The sequence below is a fragment of the Phyllostomus discolor genome, chromosome 4 (assembly GCF_004126475.2).
Source record: "Phyllostomus discolor isolate MPI-MPIP mPhyDis1 chromosome 4, mPhyDis1.pri.v3, whole genome shotgun sequence".
NCBI classification, from domain to species: Eukaryota; Metazoa; Chordata; class Mammalia; order Chiroptera; family Phyllostomidae; genus Phyllostomus; species Phyllostomus discolor.
The window spans coordinates 124,329,993-124,347,518 of NC_040906.2; the positions used below are offsets into that span (position 1 = coordinate 124,329,993).

At 42.9% G+C, this 17,526-nt stretch overlaps 2 protein-coding genes across 3 annotated transcripts in view; both read right to left on the reverse strand.

Annotated features, from left to right (window-relative positions):
• Positions 1-724, reverse strand: part of LOC114494628 (glutathione S-transferase A2-like) — a 42,779-nt gene extending 42,055 nt beyond the window's left edge. Inside the window, exon 1 of the mRNA XM_036024234.1 lies at positions 715-724. The gene's annotated coding sequence lies outside the window, so the exon portion shown is untranslated. The remainder of the gene's footprint in view (positions 1-714) is intronic.
• LOC114494581 (glutathione S-transferase alpha-4-like) lies at positions 462-17,247 on the reverse strand. Of its 2 annotated transcripts, none has more exons than XM_028509813.2 (7): positions 17,129-17,247; positions 11,069-11,175; positions 9,816-9,867; positions 7,088-7,220; positions 4,842-4,983; positions 2,565-2,696; positions 462-1,077 (listed from the first exon to the last, which is right to left on the reverse strand). In XM_028509813.2, the coding sequence occupies exons 2-7, from the start codon at positions 11,153-11,155 to the stop codon at positions 955-957; spliced, it is 669 nt and encodes a 222-aa protein (XP_028365614.1). In that variant the 5' UTR covers positions 11,156-11,175; positions 17,129-17,247; the 3' UTR covers positions 462-954. The 2 variants fall into 2 exon arrangements, with proteins under 2 accessions (XP_028365614.1, XP_035880131.1); XM_036024238.1 differs by lacking the exon at positions 17,129-17,247 and adding an exon at positions 16,594-16,892 and having other exon boundaries at positions 11,069-11,178.
• Positions 17,248-17,526: the final 279 nt, after the last annotated feature.

Genomic DNA, 17,526 nt, shown 5'->3' on the forward strand with positions numbered 1-17,526 from the left:
GTGCTGGTGAGATATTAGGTCATCTCATAAGTAAGAATGTACATGGGCACACATTCAAAATCTGATCAAGTCTGGGCGGGACATCCAGCAGCAGTTTAGAGCTGGTGGAATCTGCACCCCAAGCCACCGGCAGGAGCCGTGTTCCAGACCAGCGACTGGCCACCAGGACCCACATCTGTGCTTGTAACATCGCCCCCTTTCAGCTCCCCCATCCCTCACCAGGGCCTTGAGGTGCGGCTGAACTTCCACAACTCAGGAAGACAAGTATCATCCTTAAAGCAAATGTATTCTAAAAAAGCATGTGAAATCAAGAGAATCTTTGGGTCAATTTGTATAAATATTCATTGGTTATATCTTAATCTCAGTGTTACTTGGAATGATTTCACTAAAGCAAGACCATAGTCTTGGTGGCTATGTTAGGTGGAATAGGGTTGTCTAATTGCCAGTTGTTGTTGTTGTTTTAACCAGACTCTCAAAATGGTCTTCCCAGGACAGTCTCTGTCCGCCACACTTCCCCTTAGGATTTACGAGCATCACCCATCCCCTTCCTGATGACCTGTCACTTGTCACTTTTTTCTGTCCCAAGTATGGCATCAGGATGGGTGTTGGAAAGACCCTGTCCCCCAAAGCTCTGTTCACCCTTCTACCAGTGGATGTGATCTGGATACAGACAGCAAGAACAGGGCCCCGTGTGGGCCACTGCCTGACAGGTACCAGCCTCCTGTTTACTTGCGCATTGGTCTCAGATAAGTTGCAACCACCGTCCACAATTGACAAGCTTAAAAATATTCATAAATCCAGATGGTTTCATTTTGCATTTAATGGACATTTGCTGTTGATGACAATGTGGTTCTGTTCTTTTCAAACATTTTACACCTAGAATCCACAGTGAGCTCGGGCACTGCCATTACTGCAACTGGACCGCGACCGTTTTCCATTCAAGACCCGCTGCCGTCAGAACTGCAGAACGTGCCTGACCACTTGAATGTAGTGGCTGTCCGGGGGTGGCTTCCGCTGACTCCCAGGCTGCAGGAACTTCTCGATTGTAGGGATGCTGCTGATTCTTGTTTTAAATGCCTGGAACAAATGAAACAGCAAAATCAGGGCTTCAAGAGTGGTCACAACCTTTAAGAAAATTCAAAACTTTGTTAGGAGAGGAGGGTGCTTAGACCAACAGCGTACGGAGACCAGTGAGTTGACTCTGAGTTAATGCCTCAACGCATGTTTGCTGGTGCTCCTGGGAAGGGTAATACAATCGTTGGTATGTATAGCCTGAGTTAAATGATCTTAATTAAAAAAACCACTGTCACAATTAGGCAGTGCATGTTAAAACTCAAAAAAAAATTCTTTAACCTATCAATTCCCATTCTAGGAATTTGTTATAAGGGAACAAGTAAGAATGCTATCAAAGGAATAGTTTACAAGAATGTTAGCACAGTGAAAAATTAGAAAGAACCTGGGTTTCTGAGAAAAAACTGTAAGCCAGCGATTTAGAATGATGTTATATATAAAAGGAAAGGGGAAGGTCCTTGTACTGAGAGGACAAAATTTCTGGAATGTATTGTTTAGGGGGACACAATGCTCAGGGCACTGTTTAAGTAAAACAGGGCATAAACATGTACTCATTCTTGCTCTGTCTGCATGAATAGGAACAGTGGACACGTACACAGGAAGGCAGTAAAAGGACTGTGGGAACGGAAGGGTGGGAGGGCAGTGGTGGGCATGAGATTTCTTGATTTTTTCCCTTTTTACATGGTTCTGATTTCTCAGAAAGATGTGACTCTATTGCCTAATGAAAACAAAACTATATTGCAGAAGAATATTTGTTGGCATGTAAATCAAATATATTTCTGATAATTGAAATAATATTAAAAGCAGGCCATGGAAATGTTTAGTATGATCCTATTTGAGGAATAAAAGGTAAAATAATAGGATGTAATCGCATTTAGATTATTAGATTTTTGCCTTTTGGTTTATACAAATGTATAATGTAGCTACATAAACTTGCAATTTTTTGTAATAAGGAAAAAGGCTATTTTTATAAAACCTGTGGTCACGTGTTAGAGAAAATGTTTCTAAGGAATTGGAACAGAGCAGGCAGGATTCAGAGAGAGGTCAGAGCCACCCACGCAGAAGCTGCGGGCAACCCAGGGACGCCCAGGCCCTGGCATCAGCGGGTCTGTAAGGAGCAGAGTTGTTCGGTAGGTGGGAAGGAAACAACAAAGATGGACTCATTATCCTTACTTCCTGGGGAGGGGGAGGTGGCCTTCCAAGTAGTAAACAAACAAACAAACAATGGAAAGCACCACAAAAATGAAAAACACACTAAATGTTTATGCTAGAAATCAAAACAATCTATTCTTTCTCCCTTTGTAAGATTTTATTTCCTAACCATCTTATAACATGAGCAGGAGAAAAATTACCAAAATGAATAAAATAATGGTATTTTAAAAACAGTTTTCTTAAGTTTCTTTTGAGATTGACCTGTGAGGCACATTTTGTCTCAGTCTCTGTTTTTATTCATTCCCCCCACCCTGGGCTTTGTGTGAGTGAAACACACAGACCTTTAGCAGAGGGAAGTCCGAGAGAACAGAAGCACTGAGTTCTTCCACCATTAAAATGGCTTCTAGCAGTTGTATGTCTGCCCAGCTGAATGCATTGCCAACGAGGAAATCCTCTCCATGGTCTTTCAAAATCTGCGAAATGAAAAATAATAAAAAACATCAAACAAAAGCAAAGACTATTGTGCCTGGCTAAACACAATGCACATGCAGATCAAATTTGCTAAAGAATCTTTTTCTTGATAATCCTCCAGAATGCTGGCAAGGACAGGATAAAACCAACACTCCCACACATTGGTGTGAGTCAGCACCATCTCTGGGGAAATTTCTCGGTGATTATCAAGACATCTTGGGTGGTGAAGTACCAGAATGGGGTACCCTGTTACGAAACTAGAGCTGGTTAAGTGAAAGTGTACTCCATCGGTGTAGGGAGACACAAGTACAGATAAGTCACCAACAAGATACAAGAAGCCCAAACCTGGTGAATAAAAAGAAAGTAGCATTTATCCTACTTTCCCACAAAAACCATACCCCAGAGTAACCAAATATATTATGAGGGGAAGAGTCATTTTATAAAAGGATTCCAGCTGACAAATGAAGAGTGGCTGACAGGATTGGGATGTCAACATTTGCATCTACTAATAAATCAGTGGCTCTAGGCATTGATCATCAATCACATTTAGTCACAAGATGAATGACAACCAGATATGTGCTTCCTAATGACTTACATGACACCACCAGTGAAGTGGTCTGACGAAAGGACATTGAATCTGAACCTGTCAAGCTTCTAATTCTAACTTCCAATTGACAGAAAATCTAGGGAATAAAGGAGTTGGTTGCGATTGGTAAAATCCAGACTGTGAGACATTCAGCAAGATGAATGCAAGAGGAAAGAGGAGAGAAAGTGAGAGGGAAGAAGGAGCTTGCGATTAAAAGGGGCTTAAAATACTATGAATTGACTACAATGAATGAATTTGAGTTTGATGCTGCTTTGAGCAAATGAATTATTTTAAATATTTTTAAATAATTTAGATATTTTAAATTGCTGGATTAGGCCACACAGATTTAAAAATCTGTAGTATGATAAAGCTGTAATTCAAATAATCAGACTAGGTTTTCTTAATGGCAAATATTGGAACACCACTGTACATTATCCTCAAATAAACAGGAACTTGCTTGTCTAGAACTCCGAGGATCTGGTAGAACTCTTCATTATAGTTCAGTCAAAATTAAATGATTCTTTTTCAGTCTAAGATGGAATTATTTTGAATTATGCCACAGAATTAGTTTGTGCTGCAAACCTGCATTTAGGGAACCCTGTGCTAGCAAGTCTTTATCACATCACACGGGGCCCTCTCGGTGGGGAACCTCACCAGACACACCGGTACTGAGAAGACTTCTGTAATTAGTATTCACTGCAAAATGACTTCAGAAAAGTTGTGACTTTACGAGGCTTTGTCTTTTTTTTTTTTTTTTTAAAGATTTTATTTATTTATTTATTTATTTATTTTTTAGAGAGGGAAGGGAGGGAAATGGAGATAGAGAGAGAGAGAGAGAGAGAAACATCAATGTACGGTTGCTGGGGGTTATGGCCTGCAACCCAGGAATGTTCCCTGGCTGGGAATCGAACCTGGGACACTTTGGTTCCCAGCCCGCGCTCAATCCACTGAGCTACGCCAGCCAGGGAGGCTTTGTCTTTTGATTGAGGCATGATTAGCTGATAGTATTAAGCCTAAAAAGCTTCTGACACAGTGAAGTCGAGATGACGGGATCTTGAGCTGATCAGTTTTGTTTGTTTCAATCAAAACAGAAATGCCTTTCGGTGCACTTGGTTTATTTTAATTCGGTTTTGTTGGACATTCCATAATTATACATGTCATTTATTTTAGAATCCTTATTAAAGCTTTAGTCCAAATGCAGAAAAGCTCTAATATGGTCTCTGTGTTCTCAGATACTCTTCTAAATATTCTTATCAACAACTGGAAAAGTAAAGTCCTAGATCCCTGCAGCCTGGGAAGGGATGTAGGAATTGCTGTGTCCAGACCGCCCCTCCCAGTCTCTCCCCTCCCTTCCCCAGTTCCTCTCTGGGACCAGAGGAAGACTGGAAGGTCCTCATAAAGTCGGCTCCACGCCCCCAGTCCCCCACGTCCCCAAGATCTGAGCACACGGCTGTCGTGGACCTGGATCCCCTGGGTCGCAGGAGCATCAGGAGGCCCATCACACTGCTGGTCCCTGCTGGGCAAGGCCTCACGCTGTCCAGACCGCATCCCTGTTGCCTACCTTTTCAAACACCGGGAAGTAACGGGTTTTAGCTTTGGTCACAATGAAAGCAATGTTCTCCTCTTTTTCCTCTGGGGGTTTGAAGGCAGCCTGTACAATCATCATCATGAGGTCCAGAGTGCCGTCAGCATACATGTTGATCCTGACAAAACACGGCGTGACTCATTCCCAGAAGCAGCCCTGAATGTGGGTTTCCTAATCAGCAACTTCTATGGTGTAACTAGAAATTGGAGCAAATGACTTTCGATTTCCCCTCTCTTGTTTTCCATGCTCAGGAATGATTTCTGAAATAAGAACCAGCCAAGTAACCATGGTAGAGTAGGGTCTCTGGAAATGTTTATTGAATAAAGGGATATGTGAAAGCATTGAGTGCCTCTGAGTGGAAATCTTCTATAAACAAATAATTAGATTATTAGGAGTTTAAAGAGTGAACTGAATGAAGTTTACTAAAAGTGCAAAACAAGTCGTACCAGGACCTTTTCACTTGGAAGACACATACGCAGTTTAGCATGTCTTCCGTTGACCTGCCAGCTGAGAAAGGAGTTTACTTTCCTAGTCAGTCAGATAAACAGCTCCTTTTATTCTTTTTACACTTCTCCTGTCATTGACAAACACTTTTTTAAAAAGGTTATTAAAAAACTAATAATAGTAGATACATTGCCCTTACTTGTTGGCCTATTGGTCCAGTCATGCTGTGCTGTGCTAGTTGTCTCTGCAACCAGTTTGCACACTCATTGGGGATGTGTGTGTCTTTGTATCCCCTGCTGTGTGCTAATTGTCCAACAAGTGGAATCACCTTCTTGGTCTTTGTTTTCCTCTTTAACATGTATAAAAGGATAATTTGCTTTCCTTGTCCTGGGTTACAGATCCTTTTTCTTTCCTGTTAGATTGCCATCTAACCAGCTTACTTTAGTCCATTAAAGTTTATGCCTAACCTGGAGAAAAGAATGTTAATGATGCTATCTATAGCTTAGGACACATATCTTGGGAAAAAGCCATGGGTATTTTAAAAAAACAATAAAAAGCACTTATTGAAACCACGAGAAACAGACTGCTTTTGCATGTTAGTGCTTCTTTACATTGTTATAAAAGGATTCTATTCTTACAGTGTGTCTGAAATTGCTTCTCTTGGTGTATGTCCTTGGGATTGCAGGTTAGAATGACGAAGTCAGTTTTAAAAGTGGAGCTCTGGGAATGTTGGGGTGAGCTGCCTCTTCTTATGAATTTTGCTCATTTGTATGTAATGTTCTCTCCTTTTTTTGAACAAGTGAACTTGGGCCTTTCTTCTACAATGTCTTCTATATTTATGGACCACTGTGTCACAGCTGTGTTTATGGTGACAAGGTATAAGGGGTCACTGAAAATGCCCCTTGATCCCAAATTCAAATAAAATTTTATAGTTGTCTTTGTTTTGTCTTGTTTACATAGCTCCTATGAAATTAAACTAATCACCCAAATAGCCACAAATACCCTCTGGTATTTGTAATAAAACTTGGCAGTTTCTTCTATTAATAGATGACGGCTGTTTCCTGGGCTGCCCTTGTGACTTGCTTTTACTTCTAGAATGAGATATAATTGATAAGGTAGTAGTTTTGAACCTAGAACTTAAGAGGCCTTGTGTGCTTTCGCTGTCCCTCTTAGAGCCATGCCTAGCTGTCATGAGGCATGTTCAGGATGCTTCCCAATCAATTGGCAGCCACCACCCCACACCAGAGCCTCCTGGCTGACTACTCGTTGAGTAAGTGTGACATATGAGTGACAGACATATGAGTGAGTGTGGCCAAGATAAGTCAGTCCTGGCCCAGATTTGCCAACCACCCAGATGACCCATAGACTGGTGAGGAATAATAAATGCTGATTAAGTCACTGGGCTTCAAGATACGCTACACAGCATTGTTTGTGGTAATAGGTCATTGCTACAAATGGTTGATATTTATTTACTAAGTCATTAATTTCCACCTTCATGTAGAATACCAGGTCATTGGATGAGAAGATATTTTGTTGGGAGTGGGGAGAGAACTTGAGAATGTTGAATGCAGACTGCTATGAGTAGTAAAAGGAGAAGTCTAGAGTATTTACTCAGAGTTAAGCGTAAGTCATGCTGGGTATAGCAAGAGTACATCTCCCTTTGTTCCCCTGGCCCTCTCCCCTTAGTGCAGGCTGAAAGGCTAGACCTGAACCAGGTTTCAGTTGGCACCTACAGAGGCCTGGGTAAGAACGAAATACAGGCATGAACCCTATGGTACCTGACTGTGTCCTTCAGGTCCTTCCCGTATAAGTTGTACTTGGCAGCCAGGTAGCTGAGGATGGCTCTAGTCTGTGTCAGCATCATCCCATCAATTTCAACCAGGGGCACCTGGCCAAAGAGCAGGCACCCATCTGTGATGTGAACAAAGAAAGGTTACGATACTCTCCTTCTATGGCTGTGGTAAACCTGCAAAAGTGTCTACTTCTAATTTTGTTGGATGATTTCTAGTTTCCATCCAAAGTGGTGAGTTAAAGAGCACAGCTGTTTGAGAAAATGCCTTCCATCTGCTTAATGGAAAATTTGAGATTTGCTGGATGGTTTCATGCATTTTTGTGTGTTGGGTAGTCATTATTATATTTCGGACTTTCTACATTTATTATGGCTGGTTCCCAAAGTTTAGAGTGTATAAGAATCACCTGGGGGAGGTGGGTTGTTAAAAATACTCACCCCGCCTCCCAGATATTCTGATTCAGGGTGGAGTCTGGGAGTCTGAGTTCTTTAAAGAGCACATAGCACATCACTCTGGGTCCACACAGCATCCAGAGGATGTGACAGTCAGAACCCTGGCAGACATGGGCCTGCATGCCCGCTTTGGCCCCTTCCAGCCATATGACTTTAAGTAAATGACTTACAGCTTCAGCTTCCTTTTCTCTAAAATCATCATAATATACATCTAGCAGGATTTTGAAAGGATGAAATGAAATAACATTAGTAAAATACTGAATACTGTCAAGTCGATGTTTAGTAAAATCCAATTTTCTTCTTTGTGAGTGACTACCTACATAAATAATATATTTAAAAATATACTACAAATACTGCTCTTTTCATGAGGCCTTGAAGAAATGAATAGCCTTTAAATTCCATTTACACCCATACACTACTAAGATTAAGGAACCTGACCCGGAGTAGGAACCAGACTTCACTAGTGCATTGGCACTAGTGCAAAGGCCACAGCTGATCTCTTCCATTTCACTACTTTGCTCATTGATTAGTTAGAGGCAGAAGGTGGTGGGGAGAACGCCAGTGCAGGGACCAGTAGCAGCTTTCAGGGGACCAGTGTCCCTGTCTAGGTGGATGGCTTTAGGCAAGTCTTTAACTTCCCTGAGCTTATTTTCTGCTCTGGAACACCACCCGTCCTGCCCATCTTAGTGAGTTTCTTTGAGTAGGAATAAGATCATGCTGGTAGCCATACTTTGTAAATATGAATACTCTTATTAACACTGCAAAACCTCATTTTTCTAAATGTTACACATTTTTTCAATATTGAAGGAGCTTCTAGAGCTGGGCTGTGCTGCTTATGAATGATACAATGTCCATTAGAACCAGGACCCAATGATCTCCTGAAGGACTTTTCTAAAAACCTCAGGTCAAGAGTACAGAAAAGCACATTCGAGATCATTTAGTCTAATTCATTCATATATTAGACGATGATTGGGTAGAGACCAAGGGAGGCACGTGTGGCTTGCCCAAACTCACAGAGTCAGGGACAGCTAAGCCAGCAGAAGTGGGCCTGCTGCCTCCTGGGCCAGTGATCCTTCTGCTGTCCCTCTCTGCCTTCTGTTCACAGGTACCAGCAACAGCCAGGAGGGTGTCCCAAGCACAATTGCAGCATCACGGTCTCAGAGAGGCCTGGAGGATTTCAGAGGCTCTTAGGGAGCACTGCTGCCAGAGTAGTCATGGAGGAGATTATGGAGATACAGTCATCTATTCAATATGTATGTAAGTATTGAACCCCTATCCTGCACCAGTGACTGTCCTAGTGTGTGGTCAAGTGGGCAGAAATAAAGAAGAGGAGCTTCAGGGGGATTCCAGATAATAAAGTTCCTAGACTAGAATTAGGGAAGGGGTGACTGGGCCTTCTCCGCTCAGTAAGATCAATGGGCACATTGCAATCTACGACCATACAAATTATTTTCATTTTATGGGAAAGAGGATGCTTATGTCAACTATACTTAAATTTAAAAATATATATTTTTTAAAGAGACAGGATGCAGAGAAGTTAAAGGCCTTGCCCAAAATCATACAGTTTGTAAATGGCAGGACTGCTGGCTACTGGTTGAATGTTTCTCTTAAAAAATAACTTGTCAATTTCATGATTGTTTATCGGCAACAGACACCCAGGTTTCCTTAGATAAGAAAAATAACGTTATGGCTGTTAGAAATTTGAAAGTGCTAGTATTTTCTCTCAGTGTGAGAAATTTTTCTGAGGATTGTAGCGATTAAAGACACTTTGGATCTTTTCTATTAACTTTATTCTAAAACTGTGACCTGAGAAAATGATTTCTGTTAATCTGTTAAAACTGCCAAGAACAAGTGGATACGAACAATGAGAACTAGAGAACATCTTAGCCCAAATTCCTCTCCCTTTTTCTCCCTTCCCTTCTACTTTTTGGATCATTATTTAAGAATGCAAGGATGCTTCAGCGCAATGGGGAGTTTTGAACCAACTGGCACTGGGCAACACATGCTCCTCTGTCTTACCTAATAAGGGTCTGGGTCCTAACCTACCTGATAAGCTTTTATGAAGGCTAAAGAGACAATGCAGATGACCAGTTTACCTCCGTGCCAGGGACACAGTGAACAGGCAGTTGGTGTTAGCAGTCACACTGCACGCCTTTCCCAATAGTTGTCATTCTAAAGTGCTGGTTTCTAGAATGAAATGAATATTTCCAGAAACAAATTTTCTATTTCTTCCCATAAGATGCATTGAATGAATCTAGGCTCACCCTTCTGCAACTTCTCATATTGCTCTCTTGTTTCCAGAAATTCTTCTTCAAACTAGATAAAGGAAGAGACATTGTTATAAGTTTAAGATCAAGAAAGAAAGGAAGGAAGGGAGGGCAGGAGGGAAGGAGGAAAAAAGGAAGGAAGGAAGGAAGGAAGGAAGAAATGCTCAGAGTATACAATGCCCAATGGCTTCCAGAAAGAAAAGGTTGAAAAGGAATGCAAAGCTATCAACTGCTGCACAGCTGAAAATTCTGGTACAGTGTGTGTATGTGTGCGTGTGTGGATCACCTAAGACTGGCTCGGACTAGCAGCCCTTTTTGTCCTGGCAGCTTAAGGCACATCCCACAGCCTCTGTTCATACTTTTTTCTTCACCTTAGCTCTTCCTTCTCTCCAAACTCTAGTCTTTTCCTCCAATTTCCCTGATGATTTCTCCTCTTCAGTTTTTTCTTTTCTTTTTCCTCTCTCTTCTGTGTCATTTTCCCTCCATATCAGATCAAATCAAATTTCTCTTTGATGCTCATATGTTCAGTGAAAAGGGTCCAAAGATCATTACTCAGATGGGGTTATCACTACTTATTGATGAGTTTCTAAGCTTTTGTGAAAAAGAGTTGACATTTTTGTCTCCCAGACACTGAGATGGGGGTAGGAGAAGGTGAGCAGTGTTAGGAGAGAAGTTCTTAAAGGGAAAAGAAAAAAACAAAGAAGGTCATGAGTCTAGAGGAGATGGCATTAAACTAGGGAAGAAGAAGTCAGAAAACAGACAATTCCACTTGTGAAAAGCTATGGAAAAGTCAGCAGAGAGGAATTCAGAGTTAAGGAAAGATCACCGTGGGGCGACTCTTCAAAGGAGGATTCAGGAGAGACCAGACTGCAGTTGGGCCTAGGATTCTAGTTGGCAGCCGTTGGGTCAATGTTACTGAGATGCTTAGGCAGAGCCGAAATGACCCCAGGAAGTCAGCTGGTCCCAATAAAAGAAATGATTCAGATGTGGGTCTCCTTTCTCACCTTTATCTTATGATCCACCAAGATCTTTCCCACCCGACAAAGCTTCCAGACACTTGGCCTCCACCCTGCCATCCCTGCTTAAACAGAGAACTATGATCCTCTCCTCACTTCTTACACAGGAAGACAGTGGGAAAGAGAAAGAGTCAGTTTGGCTTGGAGGCACCATTCTGAATTTTGAAGAGAGAAGATGCTCACTTCAGTCTCACCCCAAGTACCCTCCTTCCTTTTTCCCAATCAGGAACCAACCTCCACTCCAGCGGCAGCCAGCAGCCAGCGGATCGACTCCATCCTGCCCCTGCCTCGGAAGTACCAGAGCTTGGGCTTGGCCGCCATGATGCTTGGCTCAGGGGTTCCTGAAGAGCCAAGTCAGAAAAACACGGTCAGAGAATAAACTAACACACACCATATGAGGTGCCTCTGTTCATGACCATTCCAAAACAAGCAAAGCAAAACTATCCTTTACAGGTGCATACATAGTGGGTAAAACTATGAAGAAAAGCTAGAAAAAAAGCAGGATGGAGGTTGTGTTTGGGGGAGCATGGGGCATCCTGGGAAGTTAATAATGTTCTATTTCTTAAAACAAAAATAGTAATTAGCCTTTATAGTAAATCTTTACACTGCATGTACATGTTTTTGCATTCTCCTATATATACATGTGCTCTATTCACAATTTAAGGAAAAAGAAAGAACGAACTATACATAATCAAGATATCAAGGTATTCTGTAGATTTGAGAGACTGTCTCTGGTATTTTGAGAAAGAAACCAGGAGTTAATAGGATGGTTTCATGAATGATGTTACAAAAGATAATCTTTTCTAACAGTGGCATGGAGCTGGGCTTATTCAGATCGACATGTTGGACAGGAACTGGGACCTCTTCCATTTCCGCCCCAGACTTTCCTGAGTGCTGGGACGGGCAGACGCAGACCTGCACAGGACCAGGATTCTGGTCCTTCCCTGGCCCACACGGAGCGGGGTGAGCCACACGGGCAGAACCTTGTCTACCTTCATGTTCTCGTCTGTAACTGAGGAGAATTATACCAGGTTGCCTGCCACATTTTAAAGGACAGTGTTGAATAATGAAATTTTGTAGAATAAAAATTCTGGGAAGAGCTAAAAAAAATGTACAGGCGAGCATAGTGGTAATGCAAGCATACCTGATAGCACTCTTCTGCCTCATTGTCACAGAGCCACAGTGACTGTTATATTAGCGACTCCTTTTCATGTCACAGGATGACTGAGGTGACTGAGTGAGGTAAAGGTAAAGTGCTCTGAATAGATTAAAATGCTGCCCAAAGCTACAGGATTGTTGGATCTCCTTTCCCCACCTTTTCTCCTCTGATGCCATACGCACTGATGCAGGCTTTAAGGAAATGGCAGAAATATCTCCTGAAGGCACAGTGCTCAAGGCTCCACAGCTGCCAGGTGCAAGGCTGCTCTGGAAGCTTCAGGGTGAGCCCGGAGATGGGAGGCCGCCTCAGCTTCCCCAGGCAGCACTTACTGTGGTCCTCGCTATTGTTCAACCGTAGCCGCCTCTTCAAGCCTCAGTCTCCTAATCCTTAAAACGGGATGGTGGTTGCACCACCCACCTCAGAGGGCTATTGTGAGGACTGAAGCTTGAATAAAAGTGATAGATAAAATACGTACCACAATATCTGACCCGTGTCAAATGAAGTTCTCGCTTCTTTAAAGCAAATTACCAGTGAATTGAGCATTTCTTAGAGTTCCTTACACTAAGATAGGCTTGTCTATTAGTTTTATGTGAGATTTATAAGTATTTGTTGTGAATGCAGTTGATGTTTGTAAAAGGGAGCTAAAACTTCTGTGAACCTGACTCCATATGGTACAAGATATTTAAAAAGTGCTATCTGGTGTGGCTTTTGCCTTCTTTGTGTGATTGTGAGCATAACAACTGTTTTTGTGGTTCACTGTTACCTGGAAGCGTATTTTGGAATTTCACATAATGGCTCTGTGCCCACAGCCTCCCACACTTCCCTTCAGCCTGCCCCTCGCACATTCTCAGGGCACCTGGGGGATGGACAGTTGTAACTTTGGAACTTGGAGCTGGATCACAAGGGACAGGATCATCTCCTCCCCACCAAGCCACACACAGTGCCGAGGGAGCCCTAAAAGCCCAGGCTTGGAATAGAGACCCCACCTCAGCTAAACAGGACTGAAGCTAGCAACCCTCCCTTTCTGGTCCAAATGAAGGAAACCTTTTTTCTCCAGTTGTGGATAACCAGTCACTACCTCTTGGGAAAATCCCACAAATGCTGGTGTGCCCCAGAAATACCTGGCTCTGGCCACCCAGCCACCATTCCTCCTCTCTCAGCCTCGGCGGGCTCCGTGGCTTCTGTACTGGGATGATGGAGAACTGAGCCCGGGCTGCCTCAGAGGCTCAGCAGAACTCCAGGCCCCACCCCCGACCCCTCCCAAGAGGGGCTGTTTCTGGCTAAAAGTACTGAGTTCAGAGAAGGGACCGGTTACCTGCTCTTGATCTCACACCCCAAGAACCAGCTGAAAATTCTTCACTGCAAAATTCTAACAAGGAGGCAATGTCCCGGAAGGCAGGGGTGATGGCATAGCTCTTCCACCTCTTGTAGAGCCAGCCCACACACGTGGTAGCTCTTACCTCAATGTGCACTTTGAGATACCTATAAGTTTCTTAAATTTCTGTCTTTGATCTTTTATTCTTTCAACATCAAATATTTGTTGAACTTCTGCTATGGATGTACTACTAGGTTAGGTACTCCAGGCACAAAAAATAAATAACACGTGGTTCCTACCATCAAAACCCTTACCAACCCATCTGTATTCAGGGATGGAAGCATCCAGACTAACCAGAGGTAAGTCAGAATCAACTAAGTGTTTAGTTGAAACACAAAATGGTATAGAGGAATTAAACAGAGCATCACAGAATGGGTATATAGGTGGTGCAAAAGTAGGTTCACAGTTGTTTGTATGGGAAATAATACAATAATTAATATGTAATAATATAAGGATAAACACTTGTTCCACATACTCACAACTGTAAACCTACTTTTGCCCATGGCCTGTATATAAATGTTTGTTTCTCTGAGCCCTATTCCCCCCTGCCCCATGGCATTATGGGTTAAGGACCAAAACCAAGTCCTTTAATCCTTTATACTTGACCTCTAATGAATTTCAACAATTTCAACAAAGGCTAGGATAAACTACAGCTTGGCAATATGGAAGATGAAGTTTGTTTATGCTTCAAGTGGAAAACCTAATTGTTCTCATTGTTTAAAAAAATACAGTGTCAAAGCTTAGAAGAACAGGTGCAATGGAGTGCTCATTCCACCTGTGCAAGGTAGGGGGCAGGAAGCAAAGGGGCCGTGCTGTTTGGAACTCGCCCAGAATGTAAACGCTCTGAGAAAAGGCCGTTGAAAGACCCGGAACCCGAGACTTCGATCTGAATGTAGAGTCATCCCCATCCGTTCAAAGCTCTTTCTTGTGCTGCTGGTGTTGACCCACTGTGTGTCCTGAACTCAAACCTACCTGGTGCATCGACACTGGATCCAACGATGTAGGGAACTGAGACTCACCTGCCAGGGCTCACAAACTTCACCTGTGTGCAGCTTCACCTGAGATGAGCAGTGGCGTACGTTTCCCCACCCAGAGCCCCAGGCACCCACAGCTAAGGCAGGTGAGCAGAAAGCAGTGATGATGGCATGACAACCTTTGCATAGCCAGAGTGTGCTCCTTGGGTAACAAATATGCCCCAAATCTTGTAGAAAAGGGGACGTGTATCTGAGTTAGTCCCTGCGAACCACCAGTAAAAACATATTTCAGCTCTGCCTCTCACTTGAGCAAGATTTTAATCTCTCTGAGCCTCACTTTCCTCATTTGTACCACAAAGCTCAAAGTTCCTAATTCATTTGGTTAGTTATGAGACACAAATAAGATGTGCACCAAATTGCTGAACATGGTATGGATGCACACACACACGCACCCCTGCATGCATGTACACATAAGCACACACATCTGTATCTCCAGGTTGCAGCAGCATTCACATGTTTCCAAAAGGAGGGGAAGGCATTCTCCAGAAATGTGTTGGACCAGCGGCATCACTTCCACCCAGGAGCATGTTAGAAATGCAGTCTCACTCCCTGGGCCCAACCTACTGAATCAGAGTCTGCACTTTGCACAACATCCCCGGGTGATGGACTTATATATTTAAATAAAGTTTGAGAAGCTGAGTCTAGAATAAAAACCCAACTAAACTGCCCCTGGGGCCCAGTGGGTGGCTGGCTAGGTTATTCTCCCCGGGGACTGCTGGCGAGCACAAGTCGCAGGACACGGTGTTCATAAAGTAGGGTGGGCAGGTAGGGTAAGCAAGTGGTGGTGTCCCAAAGTGGTGGGTGGCTACAGTTAGAGACGGGGAAGGACAGAGAGACTGGGGTGAATTGTAAGTGAATTTCCCATGTGAGATCATTTTTCTGATCCCCCTTTAAGTGAGACCTCCTTCAATTCCCAGTTTTAACAAAGTACCAGATATGCACAAGGTGTTGCTGCCCTAGGGCAGGTCAGTTTCCTCATCCATAAATGGAAGCTTTGTTTCAGAAGTAGACCATTTCTTTGTTTCTTCCGGCTTTAACAGTCCTTCTGACCTTGTTTCTCTCCCCTTGTCGTCATTCTTTGCCTCCTGCCCCTATCTGTTGTGTGCACGCATCAGGAAAGCAGCCAGCCTTTTTGGGGGGAAATTTTACTGACAATATTAACAGTCATTCTGGATAATTTAGGCAAAACGACACACATTTTTCTCACTTATTGGAACAGTTAGGCAAAAAGCAGGACTTTATTGCCTTTTCTTGATCATGAAAAATTTAAGGGGTTGATGGAAGGGGCTGCCAGTTTCAGCAGATGTTTTAGGCCAGAGTACAAGATGTCAATTCTAAATCTATTATCAGTAGAAGTGACTTGAACATTTACTTTGGCTTCTCCAATGGATCAGAATGGTCTACATGCATTACAAACAGCAAGTCAAAATTTGTCACCAAGACAAAACACTCTCCCAGATAACCCTGTATTCCCCACAGAATTTTAATTCGCTAGTTTGGGAAGAGGTAGCATTATTTTAGCTTTAAGTATATAGTGCTTCAGAGCACAGCCAAGACTCAGTTTGGCTTTAAAGTTTGTCTGTTTTTACTCAATTATTAATTATTTCTCTGTTTCGCTAATATGTGATATAACATCAAACATTTCATTAGATTCAAAATATTAATTACCTGGACTTTATCAAAGTGAAAGTCTTCATGAGACTAGCTCCTTTGAAAGAGTACCAGTATTTATGTGGAATTTTTCATACATAAACGCAGCTGAACAATATTCCCCGGTGGGGTGGGGTGGGTTACTAATGAAACAGAATATCAGGGAGAGAGCTCTATCACCAGCTCACACTCAAAAAGTGTCTTCTCCAGAGAGTTTTATATTTCACTTTCAGAACCTAAGTTTCCTTTCCATGAAGGTCTAATGGATTGATTCATGTTCCCCAGACTCAGAGGTTGACTTATACCTCCAAGGTTTACAAACTTACTTAAATGAAAAATACAGCCACAGAAGAGACTTTCACCTCCCTGGGTCATCAAGGCTCTTCAGAGAAGAAGCAAAGAGTGAGCTGCCCCATGACCCCTTGCTGTTTAAAGACTGGGGCGAGTCCTAGGAAAAAGCCGTGTCAGGACTTCGCTGAGAGACTCCTGCCTTTCCCCTCGGCAGTGCCCGGGGCTGCAGGGCCCAGAGGCAGATCACTAGGATTAGACTTCCCAAGCACAATGCAGCAGACGCCTAGATGCAGGAGCCTTGGTTTGCCCGTCAGCACCCCGGCACAGGCCAGGTGGTGCCTGTTTTCAGCTGTGTATGGAATATGAGATTTGCCTAAGAAAGAAAGATGTAATGGCTCGAAATTAATAAATGTTTAAGTTCTGCAAAGCCTGTTTTGTCACCGACCAAAATACCACTCACTCTCAGGTACTTATTTCTAAAGTTACATTTGGTGTGTGATATGGGTGTGGAGGATGTTCATGTTTGACATTAAGTGTAGCTGCATAGGCAGGGAGTCTTGAAAAGGCTGGTCTAGATAAACAATTGCCATTTCATGATCATTTACGAATCTACTCTGCAGAAAAAATATATATCTGTTCCTTTTATCCAATACAGGCAAGTTTAGAAATATAGGCATTAAATTAACCATAGAGTTAGAAAAATTGACAATAAGCTGCTAATTTGGCCACAGAATGTAACTATCCAACCAAACCCAAGAAGAGTGTATGAAAATTTTACCACTAACCTTATCTCTTCTGGGTCTTGTCTCCGGTGTGGTGGGGGCATGAAGTGAGCGCTTATAACCCTTATCTTTCCCGGTGAAAGCTCTGCCCACTCAGGGGATTAGCCAGTGAGTGTTCCAGTTTGTACACACCCTGGGGCTTCACTTGACCTCCATCGTTAGTGTATTTCATAGCCCATCAGGTCACCCAAGGAAGAAGAAAGTAGGACTCCACTGCCTCATGGAACACACATTCCCTGAGGACCACTCTGCACCAGGCACTGCTCTAGGTCCTGGCTCGAGAATGGGGGGCATGACAGACCCAATTCCTGCACCTGTGGCATTTACAGTTTAGTCGACAGACGGTATAAATAGACAAACAAATACAGTGTTGTCCAAGTAATAACAGCAACAATATAGCA

Bases quoted from the DNA above. Each gene is read 5' to 3' on its own strand.
- LOC114494581 (XM_028509813.2), bottom strand. From the start codon at position 11,155: ATGGCGGCCAAGCCCAAGCTCTGGTACTTCCGAGGCAGGGGCAGGATG. The intron at 4,984-7,087 runs GTACCATAGGGT...GTGTTTTGTCAG, and splicing joins GACCTGAAGGACACAGTCAG to GATCAACATGTATGCTGACG. The intron at 2,697-4,841 runs GTAGGCAACAGG...TTCATTTCGCAG, and splicing joins ACTTCCCGGTGTTTGAAAAG to ATTTTGAAAGACCATGGAGA.